The 22,164-nt window shown below is 35.2% G+C and overlaps 4 protein-coding genes across 4 annotated transcripts; 2 read left to right on the top strand and 2 right to left on the bottom strand.

The window, feature by feature from the left end:
* The first annotated feature begins 2,049 nt into the window (after nucleotides 1-2,049).
* On the top strand, nucleotides 2,050-3,383 carry LOC115973030 (peroxidase 31-like). The gene has a single exon (XM_031093272.1). It carries the CDS (start codon nucleotides 2,160-2,162, stop codon nucleotides 3,132-3,134), a length of 975 nt encoding a protein of 324 aa, XP_030949132.1. The 5' UTR covers nucleotides 2,050-2,159; the 3' UTR covers nucleotides 3,135-3,383.
* Nucleotides 3,384-9,424: 6,041 nt separating this feature from the next.
* On the bottom strand, nucleotides 9,425-11,632 carry LOC115973025 (U-box domain-containing protein 40-like). The gene has a single exon (XM_031093264.1). It carries the CDS (start codon nucleotides 11,302-11,304, stop codon nucleotides 9,649-9,651), a length of 1,656 nt encoding a protein of 551 aa, XP_030949124.1. The 5' UTR covers nucleotides 11,305-11,632; the 3' UTR covers nucleotides 9,425-9,648.
* Nucleotides 11,633-17,132: 5,500 nt separating this feature from the next.
* LOC115973031 (zinc finger AN1 domain-containing stress-associated protein 12-like) lies at nucleotides 17,133-18,115 on the top strand. Its single transcript, XM_031093273.1, has 2 exons — nucleotides 17,133-17,418; nucleotides 17,552-18,115. Exons 1-2 carry the CDS (start codon nucleotides 17,314-17,316, stop codon nucleotides 18,020-18,022), a joined length of 576 nt encoding a protein of 191 aa, XP_030949133.1. The 5' UTR covers nucleotides 17,133-17,313; the 3' UTR covers nucleotides 18,023-18,115.
* A 439-nt stretch (nucleotides 18,116-18,554) lies between these two features.
* On the bottom strand, nucleotides 18,555-22,164 carry LOC115973032. The gene is made up of 7 exons (XM_031093274.1): nucleotides 21,875-22,164; nucleotides 21,070-21,194; nucleotides 20,489-20,538; nucleotides 19,947-20,395; nucleotides 19,712-19,792; nucleotides 19,393-19,455; nucleotides 18,555-18,868 (listed from the first exon to the last, which is right to left on the bottom strand). The coding sequence occupies exons 1-7, from the start codon at nucleotides 21,920-21,922 to the stop codon at nucleotides 18,809-18,811; spliced, it is 876 nt and encodes a 291-aa protein (XP_030949134.1). The 5' UTR covers nucleotides 21,923-22,164; the 3' UTR covers nucleotides 18,555-18,808.

Here is a 22,164-nt window from a genome sequence, read left to right as displayed (position 1 = left end):
CGTACCAAAGTTGTGCAGTGGTCAAATGACAATATCTTAAATAAGGTTTCATTTATTGAGAGAGAGAGAGAGAGAGAGAGAGAGAGAGAGAGAGAGAGAGAGAGAGAGAGAGAGAGAGCAATACTATTATATCAACTTTTGGTTAAACTGCATATTTGGTTAATAACTTCTTACATTTGTTTCAAATATATCAGTTTTGTTGTAGACGTAAAATGTTAATTCAATACACAAAAAGAAATTTTACGTCCACAACATTTTCAAAACACTTTCACAACAAATCATAAATAATAGATTATTATGGGAGCTGTTACTTGTGGATAATAAAGTAATTTAAGTAGTGAATTCAAATTAAAAACTTGTAACAACTTCCTAACTAAAATTTTTTGTGAAAATTTTATTAACCCAGCACTTCTCATAGACAAAATGGATGAAACTAAGATCACTTTGATGAAGTGAAACTTATAACATCGCATGAATTTCATTTATTAAGTGTCCATTTGGTTTGCTCACGTTTGCGTCTGCGTTTTCACTCTTCTACGTTTTTGGCATTTTTTTTTTTTTTTTAAGCCTAGCGTCTCTTACACTGTTCATGTCCCATGAATAGTACATTTAGGCATATTTACAATAACCTTTGTGTGAACAGTAATTCAAAAATTATTTTTTTTATTATTTTCAGTTTTCAATAAAATAAACAATATCCAACATTAAGTTAATATCTTTTTATCCATTGAATATTAAAATAAAACAGGGTAACGAGCCAAGAGGTTGAGTAACTTGAGTTTCCCTAGGCATAGTTTCCTAAATCGTAAATCCCCCTCCATCTAAAGCAGCCGCGTAATAAAGGGATAAAAATAATTAAAATGTAAAGCAAAACATGGGAACGAAAGTCATTGAGGTTGAGCTTCGAAAGCGCTTTTGTTTGTATAATTTGCGCGTCTCATAGGGACGAAATAGTGGCACAGCCAGCTATATATAATGAAGTAGTGGGCCCCCAATACTTTTCATTTTAATCCCCTATGGCTCCAAATTCATATACCCTCCAAGATCCACCAATACCACATCATCTCTCTCAGCATTATAGTAATTTCTTACCCTCACTAACACCATTTTAGTCTTTTGAAAGTAACCAAGCAAGAATCAACTTATGCGTGTCTTGCTCCGAGTCCCTGCATTTCCAACTCAAAATCCACCAAATCGCATCTCAAACAATTAAATCACCGTGGAGTCGTGGACCACCTCTACCCTTACAGCACGCATCCCGTGATTTGTGCTACGCAGACCAACGCGTGCACTCTTTTTATTTATTTACTTTTTTTTTTTTTATTATTATAAGAATCCAATTAAAGTATATTCTTAAGATCATTTATTTTTAAAAATATTTTATGAAAAATTGAAAAAAAGTTATAAAATATTTTATTTTTTCATAAATAAATTTTTAAAATGGTTTATTAATATATACCCTAAGAGCATATATTAGCAAAACCTATATAATAAAATTTAAACTTAGTAAATTTATTTTATTATGATTTCTTTTTATCAGCAAGTTAAGACATAAATATAAATGAACTCAGATCTCTTTATCAGTTGAGCTAACACACCACTTCTTACACATAAATTCACATAATATTTAATTTTAGCTTGTGATTAGACTTCAGCACATTCATATGAGTAAACGATCATGTTGTGTCAACTTATTTATCAATTAAGATTTAAGATTAGTTTAGATTTGGGTGTAAGAAGGGGTAGATGGGAGGGTTTTACTAATGAGTAATGACTAGGTGTCTAGATTTTTTCTTACAGAAATAACACACCACTTCTTACACATAAATTCACATAATATTTAAGTGTCAGCTAGTGATTAGACTTCAGCACATTCATATGAGTGAACGATCATGTTGTGTCAACTTATTTATCAATTAAGATTTAAGATTAGTTTAGATTTGGGTGTAAGAAGGGTTGTATTCCATAAACTTTTTTCTGTAAGAAAAAATCTAGACACCTAGTCATTACTCATTAGTAAAACCCTCCCATCTACCCCACTCCCCTAGTTCACTACTCCAGTCCACACACAGCTCACTTTCCACTCTAGCAATAGCTGATTTATTAGCTTCTTTTTTAGATAGAAAAACCGAAAGGGGTGTCAAAAACACAATCACAAAATGGCATTTCTTCAGATTCTCTTTCTAACATCTCTCTCACTCTTCTTCACACCCTCGCATTCCCAACTCTCTTTAGACTACTACAAGCAAAAATGCCCAGCATTCGAGCAAACCATCCGAGACACCATAACCAACAAGCAAATCACAAGCCCCAGCACCGCCGCCGCCACGCTCCGCCTCTTCTTCCACGACTGCTTAACAAACGGCTGCGATGCCTCCATTCTCATCTCCTCCACCCCCTTCAACTCCGCCGAGCGCGACGCCGATATCAACCTCTCTCTCCCCGGAGACGCCTTCGACGTGATCGTACGCGCCAAGACCGCGTTGGAGCTAGCCTGTCCGAACACCGTCTCTTGCGCCGACATCTTGGCTTTAGCCACTCGTGACCTCGTAACTATGGTCGGCGGTCCCTACTACAACGTTCTCTTGGGTCGAAGAGATGGGTTGGTCTCGAAATCTAACTATGTCGAAGGTAAACTCCCAAGACCCACGATGCCCATGTCTCAGATTATCAACGTTTTCAAATCTAATGGCTTTTCGATCCAAGAAATGGTGGCTTTGAGTGGCGCACACACAATTGGGTTCTCTCATTGTAAGGAATTCAGTTCTGGGATTTACAATTTTAGTAACCTTTCACAGTACGATAGGGAATATAATCCGAGATTCGCTCAAGGGTTGCAACAAGCGTGTAAGGATTTTACAAAGAATCCAACTTTGTCAGTGTTCAATGACATTATGACTCCAAACAAGTTCGATAACATGTACTTTCAGAATCTGCCAAAAGGGTTAGGATTGTTGAGGTCAGATCATGGGTTGTACAATGACCCAAATACCAAGCAGTTTGTTGAAATGTATGCGGCAGATCAGAACAAGTTCTTTCAGGCTTTTGCTAAGGCTATGGAGAAGCTGAGTGTGTATAAGGTCCAGACTGGGAGGCAAGGAGAGATTAGGCACAGGTGTGATGCGTTTAACTGAGGTGGAACATTTTGGAAAATTGAAACTTTTTTTTGGTGGGGGGTTTGGTTTTTTTTTTTTTTTTTTTTTTTTTTTTTTTTAATTATTGTTGTTGTTGTGACTGTGATCTGTGGTGAATTGATTGAGGATCATAAACAGGGTGATGAGGATTTCGCTGAGGATCTGGTAATATGTATACATGTTTTTGTATCAATGTCCTATTGTCATAATTTTAAGTTTAAATTAAATATAGATACTTATTTGTTAGTATTTTCTTTTCTCGGTTACAGCTTCTTTTGTCATTTTTTAGGCCTACAATACAAGTGGTGATCTGGGCAGAGGTTTTGTTTTTTTTACTATTTCCTAAACAAATTGTAATAAAATAATAATTTGAAATTTAAGAACATAGGATCTCTTTTCCTTGTCTGTCTCATGGATCTTATTTCGGTTTCTATATTTGTTACTTCTGATGCATTAGTTTTAGAAGTTTTAATATATTTTATTGTACTCATTAATTACAGACTTTTTTATTGATGAAATTGAAACTGGTAGTGAATATAGTCTATATTTTGTAAACACAGAAACCTAAGATAAATATGATAAAAAGGACTAATTAGTTAAATTGGTGGAGTTGGTAAGAACCTTTTGCCCTTGAAAACAAAAAATTAACAGTGTCATTATATTCAAATTCTCAAACATACCAAGGAATTCAAATGTGTTGAAGGGCCAAAAGATTGGAATTTTTTTTTTTTCCTTTTCTTTTTCTTTTGGTTTGAGTCAAAAGTCAGGATTAGGTCCGAGGCATAGAAGATGTGCTGTATATTGGTAAGTTGCACGTTGAGACTGCTTGCAATGATAAGGACCTTAGTAGTATCTCAGGTGAGAAGGAAAATGAGGGGGGTCAGGGATTTTAATACTCTGTCCCAAACTCATCAATTGGTCAAGCTTCATTTCAATAATTGATCCACATGACTGGTAGATAATTGATTATGAATATAGGCTTCTGAGTTCTGAGGGGTGGAGAAGCTGTAATACAGCATATTAACTAATGATTTGAAGTGTGCCATCTGCAGAAACGCCAAAATCTTGAGAAGACAGAGTCAAAGAGACAAAATTCAACTCAGTCAGTAATAATTTATCATTATCTTCCATTCAGAAAATCAAAAAGCATCTTCCCCTTTTACTATGCTTCATTATTATAATCCTGATTTCATTCAATCGATAAGTGTAAATGTGTAATTACCAAACTAGTTTAATCCGTCGCGTTTCCAAGCAGTCACCTTGACTCTTGAGAAGACACAAAGAAGAGACACAAAGCATCTCTTCCCTTTTACAGTGCTTATAATAGTATAATCAACTTTGTTGCTTGTATGAGTTCACTTGAGTTGAGTTTCAAACTCTAATAACTATGTTTTATTACTACACTAACTTTTTAGAATCAAAATATATTACTACACTAACTTTGTAGGCATTTTAAGTAGAGTTGAAAATATATTTTTACCAGATAGTCTTCAAATTTTTTCCCTGTTAAAACGTAAAGGTTTAGAGGTATTTTTAAACTACAAAAAAACCAGTATAAGAAAACCTCATTTTCTGTGCATACTAAGTAAAATATTGGCTGGAATCAGCCGATGCTAGGTATACTCATTAATTAGTCAAAATATTCACATCTTGCCAGAAGTGATAAGAGTGTGGTTGATGTAGTATCATTAGGTCCAAATCTATTAGCTTAAGTTTTTGGGATAAGAAAATGTTGCATCCCAACATGTATCACATAATGCTATTCCTTATCAGAGTGAAACAACTCCATTTTTCAAATTCTCTTCTTCGCAATTTTGTTGGCCTTCAAATATTTGTCACGGGCTCAAATCTCTAGAACTTTGGCGAATTTGTGAGATAATTCTACTTGACAATGTTATTCTAATTGAAATTATTATAGGGAAAGTGACTCTTTCTCCTACATTAGACTTCAACAAGAACCTTTTGTGGTTTTTTTAAAAATGAAATTACATCAAAAGCAGACAATCTAAATGTCTGTTTCTTTTTTACTTAAGTTTTCTGGAAGTCATCATGATGCAGGGAAAAATGATGTGTTGTAATATGATTTAGAATTAGATGGAAAGTGAGTTTCTTAGAACACATTGATAGGTGGTTAGACACATTTGCAAAGAACACAAAGTTCTCAAATAAAAGCTCCCAAGGCTTCTTTCAATCGCATATACAAACTGAATACAAATAAGAGCCTAATCAGCTATTTATAGAAGCTACACTACACTGGCAGCCACTGGATTGGCTCGATTAAAGACTTAATCTGACTGGTAATTGGCAATCTAATCAACTAATGTATTAACTGAGTACAAATGGATCTAAGTGACTGCTATTACAATAACAAGCTCTAACCTGCTGTTTGGACACAAGCAATAATTTCTACTAGTTCTCTTTTCAGCTACAAATGTAAAACAACTACTTAAATGCCCTGCATCACATTTTCTCCAATTTTTGAGATCCCTCGAAAGTAGGGACCTTTCCTTGCGGAGGATATTTGGCATTAGGGTTTCCGTGATCATAGGGTGTCTTTCCATATGAGAAAGATATGCAATGAAGCCTTGATACGTGATGCGCAAGACATTTCCATATATGAGCACCCGTGGAGACCATGCATTGCCATGCTGGGACCGTCAGCCTACCCAACCCGTCGGTCTTGCGGCCCGTCGTCACTTTATTTCCTCTCGTTTGTATGAGACAGTCGAGCCTCACCGTTGGTCACCTGGTAAGTGCCATCGGCTTATCAAGGGTCCCTTGTTACCTTAAAGCCGAAGACCTTAAAGAGCCCGTCTGCTTTATGTGTTGAAAACGTCCCCAGCATAAGATAACACACTGAAAACGTTTTTCTCCTCCCATTTTTATAGTGAAGTTGTTTTACTCTAATCTGCGTGTACTAAAAAGTGAAACACAAGACTGAAAATGAAGCCTTTTAAGTTTTAACTATTTCTTTTATCGGTTCTTTATAAAATAAGTCTAGAATGGAAACGCAATTTCTGGTTATATTGGACTTGGAACTCAGTTATTTCTCAAATGAAGATGAAACTCCTTTTTGATCAAATACAATAAGTTGACACAAGAACTAAAAGAAACGATAGACAATTTTTGATACCTAGAATTGATCATGACCGAGAATTTGATTTAAAGTTTTATAAACGTGTACATAAATCTTCCAGCATCTTGTCTTACCTTTGATTGCAATAAAAGCATCTAAACAAATATGCTATGGATTTCAAGGCTAATGGATTCATCAAATTAGGCCTCAAAAACCGCTAACTGCTAACATTAGAAAAGTCTATCACCATGCTTTATGGCCAACTATCTGAAGCAACAGGCAGGCATGCAAGTTTAAGCATTTATTATCAATAAATCTAGGAGACCAATAATTTTCTTCATATTTTTTTATTTTTATTTTTTATAGAACTGTTGATATGACTAATTATTAGTAGTACATAATAAAAATAATGTTAGTGATAAACCCAAGTGAAAGTGTTGTTACTTTCGTTCTTAGTTAAGTGCTAATGTGCTATGCACTACGTGAGGAATACTTAGGAGTTAGGACAGCCCGGATTCTAATTGAGGATAGGGTTGGAAGTATCTTCAAAAGATAACTCAGTAGCTATGATGCTACTGGTTTAGTAGGCTCGAAGCTGGTTCAGTAGCTCTAAAACTGTCTTTGGTTTTAACCATGCGAAATTGTAGATGATTTGTATCAAGGGAGTTTTGTTTGTTCTATTGGTTTGGGTGTATATGTTTCATCTTGTTCTGTTTAGAACTTGCGTTGTACTTTGTTTCATGCTTGTTGCCCTGATTTTGGGACTAGAAGATCCTTATTGTATCATTTGATTTGTGATGTAAATAATCATTTGAATTATCAAATATATATATATATAAATATATATATATATATATATATATATATTTTGATTCAATCACAGCAAACCATATCTACATTTGTGACAAAGGTTGCCTCCAACCTTGCTCTTTTTCTAAGTCCACAGAAAAAAGAATGATTTGAGGTTAGGCAAAGCTAGCACTTAAGTGGCCCAGATGCCAATCCCATCAATTTCTCTTCCTAAATGACCCCGGATCCAAGAGTCCATTGCATTCAACATCCAAACCTAATTGGCCAGGAACATTTCCTTTCGGCTTTTCAATCAAAGCTGAAGTGAAAAAAGGAAAGGTCTAGTCCAGTCATACAGTAATTAATGTTGAAGTAGATTAGATGGCTTTATCTCCAAATGAACCATTCAAAAAAGGTAGTGATTGGCATGAGTAACTTTAAGTTATTTCATTCTTTACATACGCGTTTTCATTTGGTATCGAGCATCTAACAAGAAGTTCTGTTAGATGTGGTGTGCCTTTATATTAGAATTCATTTTCCTCTCTCCTGTGTGTGTGTTTGTTTCTCAAAAAAAATAAATAAATAAATAACAAGTTGGTCTAGCCTAAGGGATATCCTAACCGCGTCAATCATGCGACACTTTTTAACCTATGTTCTCTTTTGGATGAACATTAGTTTGCTCAACTCTATGGTGGGTAGACCTTTTCTCCTTTATTAATGATATTGATTGAGTGAAGAGTTTTGTATTTTTAGTGATAATAGTCTGCTAAAATTTTAGTAGTCTTGCTTCCTTTTATTAGAATGTATTTTTAGTGCTAATAGTCAACTAAAATGTAGTCTTGCTTTCTTTTATTAGAAGAGTCAAAGTTTGAATCTTCATTCCGACAATTAAAACTATTGCATATTCTATTAAAAACTTATTGTGTTATTTTTTTAATAATTTTTTTACTTAATAAAATAGATTTCAATGTATTACCAAACAAGAAACAATTTGGAATCCTCCTTCTTTTTTTTCTTTTTTTTTTTTTAAGGGAAGATAGAGGAGGAGGGGGAGAAAAAACACACACACATTTGTGTTAAAAAAAAAAAACGATTAATATCTATCATGGAGTGAATATCATTTTAAAACACATGCAAAACATGAAAGTAGGGAAAGCTACCTGAAATTTCAAGCCCAAAGCATTCTTCAGTTGTCATGGGCTCTGCCACCTCTTGGGCCTTTCATCTTTCATCTATGCCCCCCCAAAGAAAATTTTGGAGATAAGAAAAGAAAATGAATAGTTAGATTTTATCCAAAATTATACTGGAATTGAATGTTTTTCTTTAAGCACGCTCAAGACGAAGACTTCAAATATCATTTAGATGTATAATATGAATGATTAACAGAATTTATTGTGTAGATTTAAAACAATAAACGATGAGTATCAAGGTATAAAGTGAATAATAGCACCAAAGCAAACTTTACACCAATGTCTGAAAACTTTTATTTACACCATCACCACCATCTATGATTCAGGTGAAAAAAAAAAAAAAATTGTTCACCAGAGAGCATGAGCATAAAAATAAATAAATAAATAACAAGTCGGTCTAGTTTAAGGGATATCCTAACCGCGTCAATCATGCGACACTTTTTAACCTATGTTCTGCTTTGGGTGAACATTAGTTTGCTCAACTCTATGGTGGGTAGACCTTTTCTCATTTATTAATGATATTGATTGAGTGAAGAGTTTTGTATTTTTAGTGATAATAGTCTGCTAAAATTTTAGTAGTCTTGCTTCCTTTTATTAGAATGTAGTTTTAGTGCTAATAGTCAACTAAAATGTAGTCTTGCTTTCTTTTATTAGAAGAGTCAAAGTTTGAATCTTCATTCCGACAATTAAAACTATTGCATATTCTATTAAAAACTTATTGTGTTATTTTTTTAATAATTTTTTTACTTAATAAAATAGATTTCAATGTATTACCAAACAAGAAACAATTTGGAATCCTCCTTCTTTTTTTTCTTTTTTTTTTTTTAAGGGAAGATAGAGGAGGAGGGGGAGAAAAAACACACACACATTTGTGTTAAAAAAAAAAAACGATTAATATCTATCATGGAGTGAATATCATTTTAAAACACATGCAAAACATGAAAGTAGGGAAAGCTACCTGAAATTTCAAGCCCAAAGCATTCTTCAGTTGTCATGGGCTCTGCCACCTCTTGGGCCTTTCATCTTTCATCTATGCCCCCACAAAGAAAATTTTGGAGATAAGAAAAGAAAATGAATAGTTAGATTTTATCCAAAATCATACTGGAATTGAATGTTTTTCTTTAAGCACGCTCAAGACGAAGACTTCAAATATCATTTAGATGTATAATATGAATGATTAACAGAATTTATTGTGCAGATTTAAAACTATAAACGATGAGTATCAAGGAATAAAGTGAATAATAGCACCAAAGCAAACTTTACACCAATGTCTGAAAACTTTTATTTACACCATCACCACCATCTATGATTCAGGTGAAAAAAAAAAAAAAAAAAAAATTGTTCACCAGAGAGCATGAGCATAAAAATAAATAAAAACATGTAACAAGGTCCAAATAATTACAACCCAACTAAAAAAAAAATTAATAAAATCAAAATACCAAAACACTGTACTCAAAACTCATTCAGATTGATACTGAGTGTGACTCAACTCAAGCAAATCTTCCCAATTCACCACCTCCTCCCCCATTTCCTCCTCCTCATATTCCTTACTTGTCATTTTCATCATCTCCAATATTGTCATTGCCTTCTCTCTCACACACTTGCTCCCTTCTTTCACCAACTTGCTCAACACCTCCTCCGTCTTAACTGCTTTTGCCAAAACCCTAAATCTCAATCCACCTTGACTCAATCCATACAATACACTCAAACAACTCTCTTTGGTTGACTCAGAGTTCAACTGGGTCCCACCCAAAAACTTGACCAAACATTCAACCGCACCCGCACCCAACATTGCAGCCCGCCCATCCGGGCACCAAGCCATGTTACCCAACACAAGCATTATTCGACCCGTCATATGACCCGGCTTAACCATACCCAATAGAACCGGGACCAACCCGAGTTTCACTAACCTGACCCTATTACTCTTAACGAGTGAGAGGTGATAAAGCGCAATCACCGAGTCATGCTGAGTCCGCTCATTCTCTGACCTCAGCAAGTGCATCAACGGCTCTAAAGCACCCAACACACCAATCGCAGTCTTGTTGTCATCATCAAGGGCCAAACTGAAGAGTGCACCAGAAGCATGTTCCTGCGCCTCAGGGAATCCCCCCTTCAAAACATCAATCAAGAGTGGGACCATTCCTGACCGTACGATCTTCACCTTGTTGATATCCTCCAAAGACAGATTCACCAACGCCGCGATTGTGTTCACTTGAATAGTTGAGTACCTGGACATGATCAAAGATCGGAGGGCTAAGAGTAACCGAGGGGTACATAAGCGGACCCTACTGCTCTCTGTGGACCGTGTGATCTGTCTCAACGAAATCACGGCACGTTCTATCTCAAACACCTGTGGGCTTTTGAGTTTCACCAACAACTGCTCCTCTTCTTCGTTGAAACCAGGGTTTAGGGTATCAGAGGAGGAGGACGAGGATGAGTTGTTGTTGTTGTAACTCGGGTGAATCACGAGTTGGAGAGATGGGGTCGACTCGGCGGTCTCAACTGAGTCGACTGAGCTCGAGCAGGAGTGAGTTAACTCGGGGTCGTTGAGATTCACTGTAGGGCTTTCTATAGCCCCTTGAACCAGGTTCTTCCCCGAGATTATGATCTGGGTATCTGGGCTTTTGACCTCGATCTCCATTAATGCACGGACGAGGTTTTTAGCGTTGATGGGGTCGATGGGTTTTGGTGGGTCTACACAGAGAGTCTTGCACCAGTTGAGAATGGCGGTTTTGAGAGCGAGGTTGGGAATTACAGAGGAGAAATCTGGTGTGGACGAGTCTTCTTCGAGAGTGGGAGTGAAGGATAGGGCTTTACAGGCTAAGACGCAAGCCTTTTCCAATGTGTGGCCTGAGGTGACGATAACTGGTTCGGCCATGAGAGACCCAGAGATGGGACAGAGAAACTCGTTTGGAGGCTCTTTTGATTTTGGGTTTCGAGGTGGTGAAGATGAGGACCTGTTGAAGAGATACATCAACTTCCATTTGCGCCTGGGAGTCATAGTAGGAGTAGGAGTCTCTTTGATTCTGCCTTTCTCTGTGTCTTTTTCGAATCCCCAGTTTACCTCTTTGGGCTTGTGAACCACATACCTCATCATGCCCTCTTGAAACTCCATTTTCTGTGTCTAATTTTTTTTACTATCCCACAAAGACCGAAAGGTTTCAGTTTTGTACGTGAATAAATGAAGAAGCAGCAGTACGGAATATCAAGAAATGTTGCAGATAATGAAAGTCCATTGGGTTTTTAGGAGAAGGGTGAGCTGGAAGAACAAATTAAGATTGTGGCAGTTTGCCCAAGTGTTGATCTCCTAAAGATGAGAGAAGGTACGCTGAAGAATATGGTTGTTTTGACTAGACTAGGTCTCTTTGAGAGTAAACAGAAACATAGAAAGAGAGAGAGATCAGAGAGTTTGTTAGGATATAGAGAGAGAGAGAGAGAGAGAATTAAAAGAGAATTTGATGGATTTTTTTTTTTTTTTTTTTGGAGAAACTATAGGGTTATTGTTGATTAATTCTTGCTTTTTTTAGTACTATAGTATTGTTTATCCACTTGGGTTTGTCTCTCAGGTATTTACGTTAAGTGAAAAAAGAGAATGCCACCTCAATGTGTGTCTGTTTGCTTTTTAGGCCAAAGTTATCAGGTTTCACTCAACTTGCAAAGCTATAATTCAGTCCCCAGCTTTAAACCTGCAATAATGCTAATTATACGGAAAGATAGATAGAAACGTTTAACGGCAAATATTGAATAGAGATACTATCACTTTGATTAATGTATATATTTGGATTTGGATTTGAGGTGATGTTGACTCATTATACATTTCTGTATTTCTGTTTTTATCGTTTAAACCCAATTACATAGTTTGATTTAACCATTTGTTTTGATCTGATATAAATCTTCTAGAATTCTTAGGTACTTTACCAATACATTTCTTTAAATTTTAACTATTCTTTTATGATTTAAAGATCTAAATTTTATCATGTCATAAAAGAATTGTTAAAATTTAAAGAAATCTATTTATAGAGTACATTAGAGACTAGAGAATCTAAATCATGTTGTAACTTAGTCTATTTGCCATATGGTCTAACTTTTAACTTATTCTGTTTATGTTTAGTCAAACCTCAAATTTTCAAATATAAGAATATTTTAGTCTATTTTCAACAAAAATACATTAAACAAAAAACGAAATAAACTACCGTCTAACCTCAATATATTCATTACCATATTGAGAGTAAATTTTTTGAACAGATACAGTACTATATTGAGAGTTTGGAATATCATAGTCTTTATAACTAAATGGAAAGCTATGAAAACAGTAGCAGGAAAATGATGATTGGATGGATGATAAACGATTTTGGTTCATGTGAATCTCAAGATTTCTCTTGGGGAACTTATCAGGGTCATTATTCATGTTCATATGGGGGGCTTATTTGCTAAAATAAATTAAACAAGGTTACTCTAATACTTTATTTCTCTTTCTAAATTAACAAGCATGTTTTCTCTAATCTAACCTACAAAATAGAAAGGTATATATAAAGAAGCAATATTATCAATATATATTAAGAGTGTGGGGCCCGGCCCAATATGATGGGCCATTCCAAATTCAGGCCCGTCCGAGGAGTGTCCTGTCCGAAGAGAAACCACGTATGAAGCATTACTCAATCCCAATAAACGCCAAGGAAACCTGTCCGAGGAGTAACTCTTCCTCGGACCTCACGAAGCCCATACGAGGAGCTCTCCCCAGCCACTTCAGTTCATCCTCCCAACATATAAAATGAATAAAATCCAAAATATCCCATGGAGAGCTACCACCACATTAATTGCGCCCCAACCACCCTCTTGGCCGCATTAATGAGGAAATGACCCCTGAACAGTACCGCCTTGGCCTCTGCAACTCACATGGGGAGAGATGAAGGCGTCTGATGGGACAGCCACTCAAGTAGGTGCTTAGATAGTCAACAAGTGTAGGGTTGAGATGAGAGAAGGGAACTATATAATGTAGTGGAGTCCCTTAGAGAAGGGGACGAAATTTTCTGTATAAGGAACTAAAGAAATAAACTTATACGCGAGAGATCCATTTTCATGTCTTTATTTTCTGCAACCATATTGCCCATGCATCAGACTGAATAGACACGCTGAGGCCAAGTTCTTTGACCTATCCTCTACAAATATTTATTGTGGGTTGCGCTTTGGGCCAGGACCTGATCAATCGAATTTGGGCCAGGAAAATCGTGCAACTACAAAGAGGATTCAGAAAGTTAGCTATTATTTTTTTCCCTGTGAAAAATACCCCTAAACATGGAGTTAAAATAGTAAATTGGCAAAAGAAAGTTAGTTATTGTTTTTTTTATTGTCAAAAATACCTCTAACTAAAACTTAAAAATGAGGTTAAAATAGTAAATTGACAAAAACAATAAATTCCTACTTCTATGTTGAAATGTCTTTATACTTCTAATAAACTCCTACTTTTACGTTAATTTAAATTCTTACTTCTACTCGCCAAAGGCCTTGTAACTGAATTGACACCTCCTCATGCACAAAGTGCTTGGGAGTTTAGGAGGAAAAGGGTTCGAGCTGCAGGGTTAGCAGCATGTTGTAATTATTTCTCAAACAAAAAAAATTTCCTACTTTTACTCACCAACTCCCTACAAAATAGGATCACTCTTTTGTTAGTTTTAAAACTCCTCAAATCTTCTATCTTTCCCTCAAAAAAAAAAAAAAAAAATCATCCAATCTACAAAACTCATCTTACATTTTTTTTTTTATATATGATTAGAAGAAGTAGAAATCCCAAATTATAATAAATGCAAATTATTAATTTTTATCTAAAAAATAGAAAAGCCTCTAAGCACGCGCGTGCTCAGAGGCTAGTATCTATTATATTTTTCACAATTGTTGAAAAACTTAATAACAATTGAGTTATTAAGTTGTTATTGGTTCTTATTTATGCCTATTTTGAGTTATCAAGTTATTATTAATTCTTCTCTTTTCCCTCTCTCTTGTGTGTATGTTTGTTTTTTTTTTAAAAGAAGTTATTATTAATTCTTATTTAGATTTATAATTGATATCACTTTATTATTTACCATTTACAACTTATTATTTCAACATTTATGAAATCAATAATGGTAAGTCTAGACTTATTGATTAAAATTTTCTAGATGCTTGCATGATAGGAGTTTACTCTGTGCTCAACAGTGGTTTGAGTGAATGCTGATGTGTCATTCTCTCGACCCTTCATTTGATACAAAGATCTTTGCAATGGGCCATCGTATGACAACCCTCTATGCTTTAGCTCACTATTAACCCGAAAGTTACAGAAAAGGAGCTCTTACTTCGCAGAACACACTTTTCTGTCCAATAAATTATGTTTTTGTGGGCTATTCCCATATTTGTTCTGACCACTTTGCATGGAGATATTCCAACTAATAAGTCACCAAGAATACCATACCACTACATTTTTTTAAATTAATTATCGAATCCTTAATAACTAAGTTTTTGAAGCTGATATGCATTGTACTAGTGTTCTAGGCTGGATTATGTCTCCTTTTCTTTTTCTTTTTGGTTTTCTAATTTTCTCTTGGTTCAGAATAATTCCCTTTCTTTACCAAAGTGATTGATTCCATTTTGTTTCTCCACAGATGGCCCACCCATTCAAATTAAATGACAAAATAGGTAGATTCTCTTATTATATTTGGGGAGAAGTCCAAATTGTGTTGTACAAAATTGTTCAATTTTGCTGTGAGCCTTTAGAACCATGAGAGAGTCCCATTCCATAAGCACTTTTGGCCCTCAAAACGACCTATCGTTTCTGCTAAAACCTTCATTTATTTTCTAAGAGCAATGATATAGTTTTTTTTTAATCCTATTTTTCACTGCTAAATTGTGTTTAGTGCAATATTTCTTTCATATGACATATTTTCACTACCACTTTTATTATATATCAATCACATCATAAAATTTATTGATTTTTCTAAAAGATAAAGTCACACTTAAAATGCAATTTATAGCCTTATATATATAACACAGTACCAGTGTACCACAGGTCCACAGTAACAGAGAGCTAAAAACAAAGCTCAGAAAATCTTCAAAATGGCAATTCCTCTTAAATAAATACTGAAAAAAATTATCAAATTCTCTCCAATTCTTGGGAAGAAATCCATAATATTTTAACACAAATTATTATTTTTCTGCTTTGGTTTGGCTTAGAAAAATAAAAATTATCTGAACATTTCACGTGCAGCTAGTGATAATATAAAAAAATCATAGCAAATACAGGGGCCAGTGTGATTTAGCACTTTCAGGCCGTAAAAGCAATAAAAAGGGACGTACCAATTTTTATATGCATGAGACTGAGATCTAGGATGTCGCTGGCAGTCTGGCGTGGAACCCAATAAAGGCCCACTTCACAACAAGTCATACACCAGGAATTATTCTTCTTCTTTTTCTTTTTAGGCTGAACCTTGAATTATGCTTTTTAATTCTTTAGTAAAAGTGTCCAAAAATAGCATCTGGAAAGATCCTGGAAGCAATCTATTTCTACAATATTAATTTAATATTTTTGGCTATATAAATATATATATATATATATATATTTTTTTTTTTGGAGATAGGCTATATATTGTTAAAGGTAATAGATATTGATGTCGGCCTTGTGGGCCATTTTGGACATGAGTCAGGTCAGGTGTCTCTCACCTATTTTCCTAGCAGTGTTGGTTACTTATTGGGCCACATTAAACTAAACAAATATGGACAGATTGGGCCTTGAAGTGTTCAAAGTGCCCTCCAAATTATCTCTGTTTTTTTTTCTTTTTTTTAATAATGGTCGATGTTTTGTGCTTGGGCCAGTTTGACCCGGCTCATAACTTATGATCCATGAAGCATCCACATGGGTTCTCTGAAAAGATTTTGGGTGAATGGTTTTGGCAAGATTGAAAGAGTTTTTACCATCAATATAAAAATATACACTCATGGCTGAAGAAGAAGAATCGGCTGGAGAAGAAAGGCCAAAGGGAAGGAGATATTTTCTCTCTCTGATGAGAATGTGAAAAATGAATGGTGGAGGAAGTAAAATTACGAAGTTCTAAATCGTGGTTTGGCCTTTAAATTAAGTTTTTATTTTATTAAAATTTAATGATAAGATTTTACTAAAGAAACTGACAAGTATGTTTTTAAGGAAAATTAATTATAATTTATGACTAATAATTTCTTAGATTAAGATTAGATTTTTTTTTTTAAAGAAAAAATAGAAAAGGATAATAATAAGTTAATGAATATTAATAATTAAAAATAAATAAAAACTAGACAACAATTAAGAATTTTTTAGGAAAAATTAATGAATAAATTCATTCCAAATTACATAGATGTGATCGATTTTAAATTACATATAATTTTTAAATGACTTGTACAAGACTAACATAGATTTAATAAAGACCAACAAATAAATAATGCAAATGTTAAAATTAAGATTAGAATTTAATATATAAAAAAAAAAGTTGAAAATTTTAAAAATATTACTGTTGGAAGATTTAAAAAATATAGTGGTTGGGAATGAATAAATGAAAATTGAAAATTAATAAAAGAGAATTTTTTGAGAAAAAAAGATAGAATAAAAGAAATTTAAAAAATGAATGAAGAAATAATATGTAAATTAGTAAGTAAAAGTTAAAAGTAACTATTTGTTAGAGATACTCTAAATTAGTTAATTAAAAAAATAAAGGGGTCTTTGTACAACCTCAAAGTTTAGAAGTCAAAATAAGCTTTTATTTTTTTAAACTATTATTTTTCTACTATTATATAAAGACAAAAATACAGATTAAATATATACCATACGAATTACGATATACATACACCACCCTGTGACGACACGGCATACCCTCGTATTTAAGGCTGCTGCTAATTCCGCGTAGACACGTTGGACCAACCGACCAAGGTTTTCAAATCCCGTAAACAACTGGAATCCCAAGTCAGGTTGGAGTTGTCTTTCTACCCAAGCCAACTCCATACCTATAAAAACAGCCCCGCTCTCCTTGTTTTGTTCAAACATCTTTAAAAGTTTAAACAAAGCAAAGGAGAATTCCACAGCCAGAAAGAAAAATTCAGAGGAGAAACAAATAATAACACAGGAAGCATGGGAGGAGGAACAGAAGCTTTTCCTGATTTGGGTCAACATTGCCAAAACCCAGATTGCAATCAACTCGATTTTCTACCTTTCAAATGCGACGGTTGTCAAAAGGTATACACTTTTTCATCCATAGCTCCCTCTATTTCATGATTTTTCGTTATAGAGTTGTGGCCTTTTTTGGGTTTGGTCTTAAATAATATATAGAATCATTGTTGTTGATGTGTATGTTTTTGTGAATATGTAGGTGTTTTGTGTGGAACATAGATCTTATAAGGCCCACGAGTGTCCAAAATCCGACCATAATAGCAGAAAGGTTGTTGTTTGTGAGACTTGTTCGATGTCTATTGAGACAACAGGACGAGATGGTGAGGACGAGAAGGCTATGTTGGAGAAGCATGAGAAGTCTGGTAATTGTGACCCCAAGAAGAAGAAGAAACCAACGTGTCCTGTTAGGCGGTGCAAGGAGATACTGACCTTTTCGAATACAAGTACGTGCAAGACTTGCCAATTGAAGGTGTGCTTGAAGCATCGATTCCCGGCTGACCATGTGTGCAAAAAGGCAGCGTCAGCGGCTACTGTGGTGGAGGGTAAGGGAAGATGGAATGATAGGTTTTTGGCTGCTATGGCTTCGAGGAATGGAAAAGATTGTGGAAGCAAGAGTGGACATGGTTCTGCGTCTACTCCCAGTACATCTTCATCTGTTAAAGCATATTGATAAAGATCGTATACATGTGTTTTAGATTTAGTTTTACAATTCATTGTAGGAAAATTATTTTAATAAAGATTATCTGACAGAATGTTGGCAATTGATTGTGTGCTTTCAATGATCTTAATCATCTCTCCAATCCAGCTAGTTAATTAAGCATCACATTCACCAATCAATATCACAATTGCATAGAACTCATGTTTTTTGCTATGTTTACAGCATAGTGGAGTTGTATTGGGTGAATTTATACTCCAAAAAGTCTCAACAAATTTTAACAAAATTTGCACCAGTGAACCTATGTTTCCAGTCAAGCATGCAGATATTATCATATTGACCTTCTCACCTATGCAATATCCTATAGATTGAATATGCTTTCGGGTTGGTTTGGATTAGCTCTTAGCTTTCAGCCTTTTAAACTATTTGTTTGTGTACAGTTTTTTTTTTTTTTTTTTTTAATCTCACTCATAAAGGTACAATTATACTTTTGCCAAGTTTCAATAAAAAGATAATCCAAACACAAACGAATCATTCCAAATCAATATGCAAAATGAGAATAAAAATTAACTTGATTAAACAAATAGTTAGATGTTTCACTAGCACAACCGTCCATATCCCATTACATATATAAACCGTTCCATTTTTTTCTCCAAGACAGATTTCGGTTCTTGAAAAGCAACACACTCATATCTCCACCTAAAAAATACTTACACTCCCCATGCTTGTCTATATTTACTCGAGCTATAAGTAATAGATGTAACAAATAAACTCCAAAGTGCAGCCAATAAAAGTTTGCAGCTATGGTTGTTCTCGTCTGGAATGAGGCCACAGAGCAAGAAGAATCTTCTTCCTCGGTCCCTGCATGTCAAACAGCTTTTGTGAGAACAGATTAATTGTTTTCCATTGGACATCTATACATGAAATGAAGATGATATACAAGTCAGTTCAAGGTGATTGGCCCGTAAAGGGGCCTTTCAGCTGCAGTCAGAAGTCCGTATTTACACTGAGCTGAACTTATTTCCATACAATTTATTGGGCTCACATTAGACTAAAAGAATTTTGATCAGCCCCTACATGATAATGTTTCTTTTAGCTGCAGTCAGTAATCAGTATTTACACCAAGCTGAACTTATTTCCATACGTATCATCGGGCTCAAAGTAGACTGCAAGAATTGTGAACATCCAACATGAACCGTGAAAAAAAAAACCCCTCAAGGTAGAATAAGAAAATCATGATAACATAAATAAGCAACACAGAGGGGGTTCAAGCCTGTAGCTTATTTGATGCTTTGATATTATTGAAAGGTACCAATAAAGAAACTTTTTCACAGCAAAACAAAATTAAACAGTTGTCAAATTTCAAGAGAGTGAAAGCACGGTACCATTGGTATCCCCATATCTTTGAGGTCCTTATCACCCATCTGCTTCAATGCAGTCATGTCCACCTATGATCAGATGAACCAAGTATTAAATGATTTTTGTTTATGCATATCCCAGTCACCACTCTGTACAGGCTACAGACTGATATTGCTATTGCTCGAAACATAAACCATCACAAAAAATCTATCTTGCTCTCTCAGAAATCACATCACTGGCTTATACTTTCCATTCAAAATATGGAAAGGTCAAACATTCACCACAGAAAAACTTATCCTCAGGAAATTTTTCTTTCAAAAGATTGGATAGATGCAGGTTACTTACCTCTTCAGCCCGGAAATGAATGCTATATTTCCCCAAACCAAGCGATTGCAACAGGCTAGGGACAGTGTGAGATTCCTCCACCTTTTAAAATTCCATTCAACAGAGCATGATTAATACATAACATTAGATGACCAAAAGCAATTATACACAACCATTAATCTAGATAACCTTGCAAACACAAACCAAATCCTCTTAAATTTAGCTAAAACAGTGCAGCAGGGGGAAAAAATCATACTGAATGAAAACTTTTCTGCCCAATGCCACCTATTGGTGTAAGCTGCATAACTAGCTCTGAAGTATCAGGACCTTTGACAGTTAGAGGTCCTGTTGGCCTAGAAGCACCATCATTGCTTAAAAACCATCTAGTTCTTGAATTATCAGCTGCCCTTAGCGATGGTACTTGGTGCAGCTCATTGAAATTTCTTTGTGGTGAGAGTCCCCTAGAAGGTTTCAGATTTCTATTTGGGGATCTAGGTCGTTCTGTGGCTGGCGTTCGCCACAAAAAAGCACGTCCTTTTAATTCAGACCTTTGCTGCTGCATGTTATGCCTTGCAGGCTGAATAGTTTTTGACAACCTTTGACTTTGGTCCATCTTTCTTCTCTCTTCAAAAACCCTTGGAATTCGCTTCATCTTTCTTTTGTTTATCAGTTTCAAACGCAGATCATTTGGATTCATCTGGGAATCTTCAAATGAATCAGGGCATCAGAGTTAGGGCAGTGAAACATATAAAGAACTAGAAATATAAAAAGCTTATGTAATAAAAGATAAGTAGTCACCATGCACTCCAATGTCACCGCGACCCCGATTGATACCATTACTTTGCTGCCTGTAAATGACATACACCCATCAATATTAAACTAAAAACATTTTTTGTAACAACTGAATCAGAAACATGGACAACTAATTCTCTGAATACCATAAACCAATCCATGAGACCCTGTTTTAAATGAAATTAGGTTTCCATGAACAATAAGACAGGAATCAAAATGTTCAAAGAATTTTCATCACTTTAAAACGCATTAGAATTTCAAAGAAAACACTGCCCTAGACCACCTTGACCCTGGTGATGCTTTTGGAAAAGAAGCTGGGAAGAATGCCACTAAACTCACCCCCTGCTATAACCAAGGTTTAAACTCCTGTCTCTTCTCTCTAATTTTGCAGCAACTGAATAAAGCATAAAGCTTCTCCTATTTTTCCTCAGTAATCATGAAAGGTATTTAATTGTCTCAACAGCCTATATGGTCCTAGCATAATGGTAACCTGAAATCCCTAAAACCATCAATCTAGACCATCATAAAATACTGACAAATTATACTCAAATCAGTTTAAATTCACAAAGCAACTAAACAACACGCACCGCTTGTTTGGGGACCAAAAACCATTGGCGTTACTCCTATATCTCTCTTCCCTGGACCATTTGCTTCCATTAGCTCTAGGATGTGCGTGGGCATAGCCTGATCTATTTCCTTCCCCCTTTACTACCTGCAAAAGAATTGAAGCACACAAACATTGAATCAACAAAACAACACACACAACGCAAATACAAATGAACTAAACTCAATCTAATCATCAAAACAAGTTACTTCTCTAAAACCCAAATCCAATAACTCGCCCACCAATTCACACAAGCAACAAAATTAATCTCAATTTAACCAACAAAATTAGTTACTTCCCCAAAAACTGTATCCGAAAACTCAAACCAATCAGTTCACATGGTCCGACAAGCTAAGCTCAACTTAACCAACAAAATTAGTTACTTATAAAACAAACCGAGTCCCAAATTCACCAAATCAATTCACATATTCAATGAGTTAAACTCAAATTAACCAAAAAAAAAAAAACCCAGTTCCTTCTCCAAAACCCAAATCCGAAAACTAGTCAATAAATACAAGCACAAGCAGGCACAAAAAAGGGTATGCAGAATTAGGATCACGCAACAAAACAAACAACTCAAACAAACCCAACAAGGTCCAAGTTAAATAATCACCAAAATAACCAACCCCACAGCTTTAGCTTATCAAATCACCCACTTATTATTCTTAAATTGCCAACCCCAAAAGCAAAAAAGTCAGCTTTCTTGTTTTCCCAGCAACCAAACAGACAGAAAATCATTAAACTAACTCAGAAAAAACCAAAAAACAAAAGAACATGTGTGTGTGTACCTGACCACCAGAGCGGCCGAGAGTGATGGTGACACGTGGCTTGGACATTGTAGGAGACTTGAGAAGTGAGCGAGGAAGATGGAAGCTTTGAAGATATTTAAGATAGAGGTAAGTAGGTGACTGACATTTTCAATGATTTTTTTTGGTTGGGGGAACCCTAATTGCCGTGATATTTCCAAGCAAAGAAGAAGAAGAAGATGCGAAAGAGAATGGTGGGAACGGAAGAAGTTTTCTTTGTGAAGAAGTTCTAAAAAGAATGTTAGTCGAGAGGGTGACGTGGGTCAATCAGA

The sequence above is a fragment of the Quercus lobata genome, unplaced genomic scaffold, assembly GCF_001633185.2.
Source record: "Quercus lobata isolate SW786 unplaced genomic scaffold, ValleyOak3.0 Primary Assembly Scq3eQI_205, whole genome shotgun sequence".
Classification (NCBI taxonomy): Eukaryota; Viridiplantae; Streptophyta; class Magnoliopsida; order Fagales; family Fagaceae; genus Quercus; species Quercus lobata.
The sequence above is the reverse complement of the archived record's forward strand: the minus strand, read 5'-3'. Positions and strand labels throughout refer to the sequence as shown.

Excerpts from the sequence above, each read along its gene's own strand:
- LOC115973030 (XM_031093272.1), top strand. The coding sequence starts at position 2,160 with ATGGCATTTCTTCAGATTCTCTTTCTAACATCTCTCTCACTCTTCTTC.
- LOC115973031 (XM_031093273.1), top strand. The coding sequence starts at position 17,314 with ATGGGAGGAGGAACAGAAGCTTTTCCTGATTTGGGTCAACATTGCCAA. Across the intron at positions 17,419-17,551 it reads AATGCGACGGTTGTCAAAAG|GTGTTTTGTGTGGAACATAG; the intron begins GTATACACTTTT and ends GTGAATATGTAG.
- LOC115973025 (XM_031093264.1), bottom strand. The coding sequence starts at position 11,304 with ATGGAGTTTCAAGAGGGCATGATGAGGTATGTGGTTCACAAGCCCAAA.
- LOC115973032 (XM_031093274.1), bottom strand. The coding sequence starts at position 21,922 with ATGTCCAAGCCACGTGTCACCATCACTCTCGGCCGCTCTGGTGGTCAG. Across the intron at positions 20,396-20,488 it reads CGGTGACATTGGAGTGCATG|ATTCCCAGATGAATCCAAAT; the intron begins GTGACTACTTAT and ends ATTCATTTGAAG. Across the intron at positions 18,869-19,392 it reads AAGATATGGGGATACCAATG|GGACCGAGGAAGAAGATTCT; the intron begins GTACCGTGCTTT and ends TTTGACATGCAG.